Below are 12,829 nucleotides of genomic sequence, written 5' to 3'. Positions count from 1 at the left end.
TTAATTACTTTTTATGTGGTTTTCAGCAACATGCATATATCTCAAGATGTACATGTCTAAGTTGGATAAGAATTTCATCATATTGTAGCCTACACTCAGTTTCAGAGAAGAACTGTGAGTCCTTTGCTCAGATTGACGGGAGCGCACTGTTAATACGCAGAACTTTGTTTGCGCCGACCGACGTTTTAACACGTAATCGGCCAATCAGATTACCATGTCTGTTGTTATGATTGTCAGACGACTAAAATCAGCCAATCAGAACCCCACTTCCGTGTTTACGCTGTGCACGCTCTCAAAATTTAAACAAGTGCTGTTCTTCTTTGACAGAAACTGTAGCCTGTACAAAGTCGAAAATGTCCAAAATTGTGCTAGAGGAATGACTCATTTAGCTTGATCTTGTCGCATATTAGTAATAATTCCACTATTTCTAAAATAATAAAGGCCTTTTTCATTAAAATGCTGATTTAAGTATTACAAATCCATCTTTAAAGATGCATTAAATACATTGCATACATGTGAGTTAGCTTTTCACAGAATCTCCATCCCAGAATATTACAGCACTAATTTTTTGGGATTATCAAGTTCTGCCAAATGAATCATAGCTCAATCCTAATCATTCATTTAGCACTAAATGGAGATGAGAGAAAAAGTTCACTATTTTACTAATTCCTTGAAAAACAAGCCAAAAACTTGCATTTTCGGTGTATTTTCTGACAATCGAGTTACAAAAATCAAAACTTGGAACAAGTCTAGGCATTCAAACCCTGAGTGTACGCCAACATTTGGCTCTAATTTTTCCTTTTTTGTGTTACTTTATTTAAACGATTGGTTTTAAGAATGAAACATGTCTTTTCCAAAAAATAGAATGTATAAATTGACTTGATTGTCACAGCATGTGTAAAAAACCCTAAAAATGCATTTTCTGGCCTTGAATTCATAAATTTGGTCAAATATTAAACTTTTATTGACAGTTAGTACTAAATAAATAATTAGGATTGAGCTGTGTTTCATTTGGCAGAAGTTGATAATATTTTTTTAATCTCAAATAATTAGTGCTGTATTTTTCTGTAATGGGGAGTAGTCCAGATATAGAAACTACATCCTGTATCAAATGATTGGTATTCATCCATTTTGAGTGGCTTTGTAAATACCAGGTGTGGACAAGACAGCCATATCTACATACAAATGATGCTTTAATCCAGGTCATTCCAATTGGATGTAATGTTACATTGGGAAGAGGGCGTATTTCCAATGAGCAGTGAATACTGATGGCTTCCAATGATATTGATACAAACTGTAGTCTAGCTATGGAAATAGTCCTGGCAGCTATGAGGTATTCTATGTAGAAGACATCAAAAGAAATAAGTCCCCCTCGGAACATGTCGTCATAACATTGTAAGGTTTCGTTTTGTACCAATAAAACTAACTTTGAAATAATTATATGACTGTTTACTAAGTGCTGTATGAAAATGAGAGATTTCCATGACTTCAGGGCTGAATGAGCCTAAATTGAAGGCAAAAACTGCCCTTTTCAAAAGTATGCTTGTCACAAAAGTTGATTCATGGCTTGTTACTAATGGAAAACCCCATGTGTTTGAGTGCAGTTTAAAATCCTCACCAAGTGAACATTTACTGTAATGTGTATCGATTCTTGATCATTCAGCCATGCAAATCCCCTTGGTGCAGAGTTCAGCACAGTGAGTTGTAAGATGGCCAGTTCCATTCCTTGTCCCACACGCCTTGCAGTTAACAAGCATAGGCCTACTTTGTGACTTTTGGAAAGGGCAGTTTTTGTCTTCAATTTGGGTTCATTCAGCCATGAAGTCATGGACATCTTTCATTTTCACAAAACAAATTAGTAAACAATCATATTATTATTTCTAAAGTAAGTTTTATTGGTACAAAGTTTTACTTTACGATGTTATGACAGAATTTTCAGAGGGGGACTTATTTTTTTTGATGTGTTTAGAAGACATCTGGTAGAATTTATACCTACTTACACTTAGTTATATGTATCATATTAAACACTTTCTAGGAAAATGGAAGCCGTATGTGACCACAATTAGCAAAGTATATAAAAAAATACATCAAAACTATGATTATATATTGGATTACATATGAATGATAAATTTACATTATAAAGGAAATGGTATCATGATCCTGCTTAGTTATATACAAGAAGTGCAAGTAACACTTTGGTATTTCATTGTAGAATGAAAACTAAAATTAGTTAGGCACTGAAGAAAATGGCAGGTACCACATATAAAGCATTAATAGCAAGGCAGGTTATAAGGCCAGTAGGTATTTCAATGTCTTTTTGCCACTGGCACCTGTAAATACATTCGATTAGAATATAAAATGTATACTATGCACACAAAAATATCTGAAAACTTAAAATAAAAGCAATATCCTAATTTACCAAATGAATTAGTCAATAGATGGAGAATTTTGTTCTGCATATTTTGATACCTCATTCGGCACGATCCGACTTTAGTTCCCAAGTTAATATATCAATTTGCTAAAAATAGAGACCATTTCAAAAGTGACAAAATTTACATAGATTTTTCTCTCAAAACATGATAATAAGTAATATGAGCATGGCAAGTGAGTGTTGATCTGTCACGCTGTAAAAATCTCGTTAGAATAGCCGGTTGGAATCACCCTGAAAAGTTGTTACTTTTGAAATGCTTTCTCGTTGCTGTTCAATTCAGTATAATTTGGGGAAATAAAGTCACATTTTTCAAATATGCAGAACAAAATCCTCCATCTATTGGTTACTTTATTTGGGAATTTAGGTTGTGTGTCTTTAAGATATTGCTTTTATTTTAAGTGTTTGGATACATTTCGTGTGCAATAAAGAATGCAGGATGCCTTCATGCAATACACATCAGCAGCAAAAAAATACCTATATGGTCATTTTCACGGTAAAGGGTGTAACTTTTGATTTTTAGGGTCAAAATTTCAAACCACTTAAATATGTTTCTGTTTACTGAAATCATGCATAGAAGCAACTTAAATTCAAGTAAAATAATGTTTCAAGGCTTAATCCTTTTGATTTCTAATAAAAAATTTGACATTTGCATAACATTTTGGTTAAAATCTAAGAAAAAATGTATTTTACATAACCTCAGAAAATTTTGACATGAAAGCTGGAATACATGTGAAATTCCATTCCAAAGTAAGTCAACAGATATAAGTTAAATTTTATACCATGTTTTGCTATGTTTGTAATTGCAGTTTTGAAAATTTTTAACATCAAGTGTCATTTACAATGGAAATTTCCAAACCTTAAACATATTTTTTAAGTTTTAATTGGGTTCCTAAAATAATTTGAATGTCTAACTTCATGTACAAATACTACTTGATGAAAGGAACCTCCCAGCCAAGTTTCACAGAAATTGGAGTTATTTTTTAGAATTGGCAATTCAAGCGATTTGTGTTTCGGAGGCTTCAGTTAACAACACAGGTGATCATAAAAGTAAAATATTTAGCTAACTACTACAAGTTGACATAAAAAAATAGGTAAAAAATATCACAATTACCAATTTTCATGCTTTACTTCTAAGTATTGAATTTCAGTTGTGACAAAAATTAAATTATCACAGCAAGTCATTTTTTTTGTTTGGAGGCTTCATGTTAACAATTGTTAAACATTGCAGAATTAGTTTTTTGAAAACAACAGTGTTGGGATCATCTAAGCTGTTATTTTCTTGTGTGTATTGAATCAATGATTCTATGCGGCAGATATTGTAGATTTATCACACATTAATTTTTTCACCCATTTGTTAAGTATGGTGTTTTTTGCATGTGAAGCCTCCGAAACAGGCTTTTTAAGGTATCAGTATATTTTTCAAACATTAACCATAATGTCAATTTTTTTTAAATTTATGACATTCTGCACATATCAAGTAATAATTACAATGCAGATATCATTATGAAACACACCAATTTAGATATGCATAGATGATAATTAAGTTTACTGTTGTTTCGGAGGCTTCATTTGTTTCGGAGGCTTCAATTGTTAACGGAAAGTTTGTATTGGGTCCCATTTTCAAACGGTGATATATATCTCCACGATTTAAAAACATGTGACTTGAGGATCTACTTTGCTACATTTTGATAAATAGATTGGATGAGCTCTTTTATTTATATTTGCACAAGCTTGCTGAACAGTTTGTTTCGGAGGCTTCAAAAAAGTTAACGGAAAAACGGCTATTTGAAGTCAAGATTTTATAAAAATTTTAAAAGCTTGCAAATCGGCTAATTTTTGTTACCCATTTCAAGTTAAGATAACAACTGTTATAAATCAAGAAGAAGTGAAGAAATAACCAAGAATTATGAATCAAAGCTACACCCACAAAGTTTGTTAACAATTGTTAACGGAAAATGAAGCCTCAAACGACAAATATCGAAGTCCGGTTCTCAAAAATACAGGGCCGTTCACAATTAAATCTAATGTGGCAGTGTTTACTGAACATATGACTGTACTTTCAGGATAAGAAAAATTATCCATGAACTAACTGAGAAAACACAGGGTTTTACAAAAATGTTACTGTTTTTTATAGTTTTTCAAAATGGCAATATTAAGGGCGTACTACACCCATATATTGGTTTGATTGGTCTAAAAAAATATTTTATCATTTCAAGCTAGGCGATATATGCACTGATCATGTGAAATAAAAAAAAATATGAAAAAACATCATGAAAGTGTCCCTTTTCACCTATTTGTCTTAAAGTTGACTGGTTGTTAAGGACGCTACCACGTAGTCTCCGTCACAACCGGTTTCGGCGGTTTACATTCATCGATATTCACATACAGTATTAGACTTGCTACCAGTCCAAAATACGACCTGCCTATGTATGTTTAGGGCTGACACGTCAATTTGTATTACCAATAGGAAATACACAGGTCAGACATTTGAGAATAATAATTCTTTAAGATTTGGTAAAAAAATTGTAGCCGCCTCATTAATATGCTACCTAATCAAAAATTTTGTTGAAATAAAATTAAGGATCGAATGCGTTTTAGTGTCAAAAAGGCAAAATTACCGTCAAACTTTCGCCGAATTCTGCACCCTTGCGAAGCCCTCCGGCGGGTGCACAGTTAAATCGGGAATAAAAATATCCGACCTTTGCGATAAAAAACAACAAATTACAACATTGGACCATGTTTGGACATACTATAGGCAAAAAAAACACTATTGCCAAATAATATAGAATAGAACATTTGACATCAACTTGACAAACTAATGAAGAAAATGTGCTCCATAAACATTAGGTAAGTGCGCAAAACAATTCCTATTCAAATGCGTGTATAAAACTGAACAAGGCCGGACGGCTACAAGACTACCGCATAAGTTCAAAGTTGCCAGATTCAAACATGAGCATGTATGCCTAGCACCTTCTCTTGGTAAAATCCCTGATAAAATCAAGATTGTGACCGTCGTGTTATTAAAATTGAATTTTAAGCGTTGGAACTTAACACAAAAGACCATACTGGTATGCTCTCCCGGAAAGACCCTCCCCCTCCATTTTTTGGATTCCGCAGCCCCAAAAGACCCGTGACCAAAATAGAGCTATAGGCGCAGGCGCAGGCATACGTAAACACGGAAACTTGACAATTTCAGCTCTAAGACCTACATCGGTCGATCATTCTTCACATGTCTGGTTTTTTTCAGGCGTTATTCACCCAGAAAGCCAAGAAAGACCCAATTTTGACTATTCGCAGCTCCAAAAGACCACCTTTTATATTTATTGGCAGCTCCAAAATGATCCCTTTCCGGCATGTAGGCCTACCCAGTGCACGCCGTCAGCACCCCGGGAGCTCAGTCCCGGACCCTACTAAATTCTGGGGAGCATACCCCAGGAGCATACCCACCAGAAATGTATGTTGTGCCCCCCCTCCCGTGAAGTGGCGTCATGGGGATCATGGCGTAGCTAGGACTTTTTAAGGGGGGGCAAAGGAGTGAAAGGGGAAACCCTCATTCAAGGGGGAAATCTTTAATGAAACAAAATAGGCTCAAAAGTACAAAAAGACCCTAGTAAAATTCTTCAGGCGACCGCATCCAAGGGGGGCGGACTTTCCACAGGGGTTGGGGTAGCTTCCCCATTGCCCCCCCCTTATGTCGGCACTGAACGTATGAGAAATTTGCTCATTTCCGCAAATTAAGACATTTTAACAATTCCGCAATTTTAGACATTTTAAATAGTAGGCCTAGGCCCTAATAAAGTGAGTAGAAAAAGTGAATAATAAATAATAGTAGACCTATTACACCCCATAGATATTGGCCAATGTCAATGCACATGTGCACGTGGCATCACTCTGCTACCGGTATTTCTTTTGTGCCAGAAGAGGCATTTTAAAGGAGTATATTAATACTTGGCTTTTGCAATAATATAGGCCTCACGTGCCAAAACTTGCTTGCCCTTCTCGGCCTGCCTAAAAGTATACCGGTTGCCATGTAGGCCTATAGGGGACAATGTTTTGGTAGGCCTATGTCGATAGGCCTAGAGGGGGGTTGGCATGTCAAAGTGGGGATGACAATTTGTTGGCATGGGGAAAGAAATTCACCACCCCAGATGGCGAGTTGCGATAATATAAACTTAATCAGCGGTGAAAAGCACGAGTATAGGCGTACAATTCCGTAGGACTACATTTTAAAGGTAACACGGAAAAATGAAAGTTAAAGGTTATAGCCCGGGGCAGTCATATAATTAAAATACTAGATGATGAAATAAGCATGATAAGGGGCTCACTGGGGGATTTCCACATGGTGTCGGCCTAACAACTGAATTTCTTATAATCTTACCCTTCCCGGCCTTCATAATCGCCTTTGTTGTCCCTGTTTGTTGTTATAGTAGGCCTATTAGTGGTTTAGCCAAACGCTGAGTATTAAAGACAAAATCTCATCCCGGGAAAAAATCATCAGACATTTTACACGAATCTGATTACTAGCCGGGATAAGCCTATGATATAGGCCACCTACATTATATCGGGCTTCAACTTTGTCAATTGGCCTATACTGCTGTTAGGATCCTATGCCAAATACATTTCAAAAATATTAAATGACAATTTAAATGACTTATCCTTCACTTTTAGACATTTATAAACAATTTTAATTTTTCACACTTTGCTGGGATCACTGGATAGGCCTTTAAAATTGTATAGATGGGAATGTCTAAATTGAGCGTAGGGCCTACGTTATAGGCCTGAGCGTGCGGATAACGTGCAGGAATTTTTTTTCATGATTTTGACTGCGTTTCTATTCTGTAGGCATACCCGTGGCGTGATTCCAAAGCCTTGTCGCGTGTTATTTAAAAATCAGTCGTGTCCCATTTAATGTGCGCCAAAAATTCCCCCCTTCGATCTGCCAAATTTTCCCAAATTCCTGTGCCCTCGGCCCGCCCGTCTTGGCTTGTCTAAAATTTGTTTTTCCTTCTCCATGGCTCCGTATTGGGATTGCCCCATAGGCCTACGCCGAATTTGATCTTAAAAATACCTAAATATATACCCAAACTCGGCAACTCGTATAACGCATAATGGATTGTGGGTGAACACTTGTCAAAATTGTCGTGTGTCAAAATTAGAACTACCGTATATCGTGCAGAACTCTATGGAAATATACACAATATTTGATTTTTTTGCCTTGGATAGCGACAATCATAGGTAAGTTACAAATGATATGACTCCGCTTAAAATATGCTATCACTGTATCAATTTTGGAGTTACTAGTTGAAATGGGTTAGAAAACAAAAGGTAAAATAGTTACCAAAATCGCAAATATAAGCTTAACGCACTTACGAAATATGGTGGGTATAGGTGACGAGAAATGCAATTTTTTCAACATTGCTGTAGTATGGTTGTGGTAACCTGTTACCTATGGCTTAATTAAGTTTCAGTGAAATAATGTCGCTAGTTAAAAATACAAAATATAGCTCAACATTGAAAATAGAAGCATTTTAACCAGTTCGTTTTTGATAGATGTGGAGCACTGAAAATCACCAAGTTCATGAAGCCATCAGGAACCACTTATTCCCATTTTACATATCAACATTATTTCTCTAATGCGTTAGCAACACATATCCAAAATTTTAACGAAATCCGTTGATAGCAAGCTTTCCAAAATGAAGTGAATTTAAAACATCAGTGATGTACCACCTTTTGGCTTCTACCTTCAAAAGCATGTAAGCTACATTGATACCGATGCCACCAATAGAACGAGAAGATTTGCCCCTTCATTTTGCATACCACTATGTCCAATTTTGTTTTCTCATTTCTTCACAAAATGCAAAAAACCCGTAAAAAAATGCGATGGGTGTAGTACCCCCTTAAGTACATTTAAGCCTGCTAAAAGTGAACGCAGTAACTCCCAAAGCTGATTATGCTACCCAAGGTAGCTGCTAACTAGATGACTTATGTGGCCAAAAATTATGGAATTCTGTGGCTTTATTAGAACACTACGGATTAAAATGTTAAAAATCCAAAGTTACACCCTTTACCGTGAAAATGACCATATACAGACTGACCCTTATTCTCTAAGAGAGCTTGGACTTCATTGTATCACCCTGGATGCATAGCACATAGAAAGTCCACCCTTCCATAAATAAGTTTATTAGGATTCTCAGTTAATATTGTAAACAAATCCAAAAAGATATTGGGTAAAATGATGTTAAAAATACCCCAATAACATTTCATGCTACTGTAGCAATTCTCCCAAACCACCTCGCCTATTTCCTGTTGTAACTGGAGGTGAGATTTGGGGTTTTAGGAGCTTGTTATAATATTATTGCTATCTTTTTCCTACAAAGTCAAAACTAAAGGGAATGCCAATTCCATATCTTACAGATAGTGTACTACAGGTTTGGACATGTTGTGCTAAGCATGCATTGTCAACTAACTTTGTTCGGCTGACAGTTGGCAAAAATATTTACAAGAATTTATACGACCAAAAGATAGCAATTATATGCCGAACAAAGTAAAGTCTAACCTTTATAGCATTAACAACATAAGACTAAGTATTAACAGTATTATTTATTTGCTTTACCTTAACAACAAATATGTGTATCACGAGGGGGTATCAAAAGTTTTTGGGTATCGATGAAAAGTTTTGACATCACCTGTAAGCTAGAAGGAGCTATATCGATGAGAACTATTTTGTCAGTGTAATTACTAGTCCTTATGTACATTATGGTCCAAAATGGTCTCATAAGTATGTTTACTTTTTTACAGGTGGCGCTTAGATGTAGGCGCATAACCTTTCATGATAAGATCCTCCACTTTCTTGAATTTCATTTCACTGTAGCCGCAATCATCCGAAAAGTGATGGACGCCCACTATCTTGGCTCATCTGTGAGGGACATATGGCACTAGTTTTGAAATTTTTTACAAAAAGCAATAGTGCCATATGATGAGCAATCATCACCGCAGATAGCTTTCATTTCATCATAGATTTTCTGAGCATTGTAGGCCTAACCCTTCACATGCAGGAACTTAATTACGCTGCGTGCCTCAATTTTCACCATTTTACAGGTTATGCGCCTACTGCCCATCTAGCGCCACCTGTAAAAAAAAGTAAACATACTTATGAGACCATTTTTGGACCATAATGTAGAGAAGGACCAGTAATTGCACTGACAAAATTTCATCGATATAGCTCCTTCGCTTCTTGGTGATGTCAAAAACTTTTGGATACCCCCTCGTATATGGAAATTGCAGTATATATTTACAGCTCTTTTTTCAAATTATATATTCACAATAAGATAAAACAAGGTATAACCATCAATATAATTACAATAATACTCCTATCCTATAATTTCTTCACCAATATATTCAAGTGACTAATAAGGTTTTGCTCATCAGCAAATATGCATAAGATAATAAAGAAAAGAACTTGCAAGCAAAAATTCAGCTCTTCCAAACACAATTGTTACTAACTTATTTAACAACACAAGAAAAATTACCTAATTTGCATAATTATCCAAGTTTGTATTACACAGGGTATGTACCACACAATTTGGTCGAAAGCACCCATACCTATTGAGGTACTTCTGTTGATAAAATCCAAAATGTACCCGAATGGACACTCGTCATAGACGCATATTCATGGTAAAAGTAAAACTGTTGAAAAACTGCTGAAGTCCATGTTGCTTTGAGCTAATAGATAGATGCACTATGATATTATAGTTTGGATTATGAAACTGCAACAACTAAAGACTAATACAGGCTATTCACCAATAAAAAAGTCCCAGCATCACATATTAGTAAGGGCCAATCATTCTATGAAATGCAAGAGACAAAACTGCTACCCATATACCTCATATTTTTACAGTCACAAAAGCCATGCAGCGCTGGTGTGATTTGTTAAACGAGCACAATCGAATCATTAGCCCTCATGAATATGCAAGAATTCACAACATACAAAGCACAGGGACTTCGGCTGTTGGTGAATAATCTGTATTAGTCTGTGGTTACAACACTACTGAACATGAACATTGGCGTCAATTACGGATAATGGCATTTGATGATGTAGATTCAATGAATTCTGAAGTAAAGCACTTCAGTGATGGCAAAAATGATCAATTGAGGACTAGCTATATTGACATTGTTAACACATGACACAAAAATCATGGCCTTAAATGAAGTATAATTCATGCAATATTTATTATAAACAGCCTTATTAAACAAGTAAAATTATAACAATCCAAACAACAGTCTTTATTCCTATCATAATGAAGAAGCTGCAATGAACAGAATACTGTTTCAAATTAAATTGGTCACATAAGATTCTCTTTAACAGAATAAATTGGTCATAGACATAAATTTACAATTAAAAAATGCAGCATGTGTATATAATAATTATATATATATATAAAGAGAGAGAGAAATCAAAGATAAATTACAACTTTACTATAAAAAGGCACTATGGTACAGATCAGAAATAAGATGTACAATTATTACTTGATATTTGAAACTTTACAGTGCTTATAAAAGATGACAAAAAATTGATTTTGAAAATACCAATGCTATAATACAGGAAAAGAAGATGGGTTTTATGGCACTGTTATATTTGACTTTAAACAGTCTTGTCAATTTCAATACAAAAATGTAAAAATGTACTCAGTGATCTAGAGATGGAATACTAAATCAAGAGAAATCAAAATTTTCATATTAGTTTTAATATTAATAAAAAAATATATCATTTATAATTTGCCAGCAAATATTTATTTTTCAACTATTGCTTTGAGGTGGGAAAACAAACGACTTGTCAATGTCATTCAGAGTTGTCACTTGTTTTGTTTTGTTTTGTTTTTTAAATATTTTCTTTTGAAACAGTAAACAACAGTTAGGATTGATCATCAGGTACAGGCTGTATCAAAATTGTTGGTACCCATCAGTTGTGATGGTTATTAAAAAGCCTGTTTCCTCCAAATGCAACATAAGGTCCTCTTGAAATTACCATTATTTATTGTTAACGTTATATGTGACACGATCTGGTCCATGTGGGCCAAAGGCAGCAAATTTGAAATTGAGATAAAGGCAAATATATGGCGTAAAAAACAATAAAATATGTAAGAAAGTAGACATCACAAAATTTCGAACCAAGTATGCTAGACCTTTGGTGTTCTCAGAATATGATAGCCTAATGTTTGGATAAGGTAATAGTTATAGTAATTCAATTTCCAAAAATGCTTTCTTTTGTGCCAAGGACCAGATTTTGCCACATAAGACTCTTTATGCCATCAATGAACAAATTATGTGGATCCTATGTTGCATTTTGATGTGGCAGTCATGTCCACAAACACTGGAAACTGATAAGTACCAATCTTTTTGATACAGCCTGTACAAATAAAAGCCATCCTTCAATAGAAACAAACAGGTGCAGGAACACATAATTATCTTTTATCATTTGTAGCTTAATTACCAGTATTGAAATTTTCACATCTGGATATGACTGCATCATATTGCTGTAGTTGTACACATACCATCGTATTCCATCTACAAGCACATATGCCTCAATATGAGTGGGTTTGTTTTTTATAAAAGAAACAAGAGGCAGACATCCTCCACAAAAACATTATTTGGAGTTCGAGCAACTTTATTACTGACTAAAATGTATTACTTGCCAGACGAATCTATTGTAATGTTTTTGTGGAGGGTGTCTGCCTTTCAACTCTTTCATCAAAAAAACCCCACTAATTTAGAGGTATATATGCTTGTAGATGGAATGCTATGGTATTTCAAGATTTAAACAATACCCCATCTACTTGATTACACTTGACATCAATCATCAAGTTCTCAATCCACCTTACAACCTATTGCCATACATATCATCAATCACCAATAGCGTACCATGACAAAGACCTCTGTACCGCCCTTCCCCAGTCTTCAAGCATCTCTTGGTCTTCTTCATGTTGATTCTCGGGTGTGATCAGTTTCTGTGTTTTTCTTAATGCTTTCAGTTCTTCCTTGGTTTTCCAAACACCTATTGAGTAACAAAATAGGATGATGATAGAAAGAATTTAGATTTACATAGAATATCATATTTTCATTGATAAGTATTACTGTACAGGAAATTAAATGCTGATGTAACTGCTAAGTAAAATCAAGCATTAGTGAAAGTATCAGGTCTTTGAAAAGGGGATTTCTTGACTTTTTATTATTATTTTGTATTAACATTTCTTTCCATTATTTCAATTTTTGTCTAACAAACTGGACAACTGTAATATCCGTTCTAGTTGGATATTACAGTGAAATACTAAAGAAAATGGTTATTTACAAAATATGCTTCTTATTTAGCATTGCTTAATGCGGCTGTGTACTTTAGACATT

General features: G+C 34.9%; 1 protein-coding gene across 1 annotated transcript in view; it reads right to left on the bottom strand.

Annotated features, from left to right (window-relative positions):
• Positions 1–10,435: 10,435 nt before the first annotated feature.
• The window catches only part of LOC140155007 (glycerol kinase 5-like), a 48,810-nt gene continuing 46,416 nt past the window's right edge, over positions 10,436–12,829 (bottom strand). Inside the window, exon 16 of the mRNA XM_072177678.1 lies at positions 10,436–12,482. Coding sequence (XP_072033779.1) covers positions 12,331–12,482 — 152 coding nt within the window. The 3' untranslated portion in view covers positions 10,436–12,330. The remainder of the gene's footprint in view (positions 12,483–12,829) is intronic.

The sequence above is a fragment of the Amphiura filiformis genome, chromosome 6, assembly GCF_039555335.1.
Source record: "Amphiura filiformis chromosome 6, Afil_fr2py, whole genome shotgun sequence".
NCBI classification, from domain to species: domain Eukaryota; kingdom Metazoa; phylum Echinodermata; class Ophiuroidea; order Amphilepidida; family Amphiuridae; genus Amphiura; species Amphiura filiformis.
This window is presented reverse-complemented; position numbering and strand designations above follow the sequence as displayed.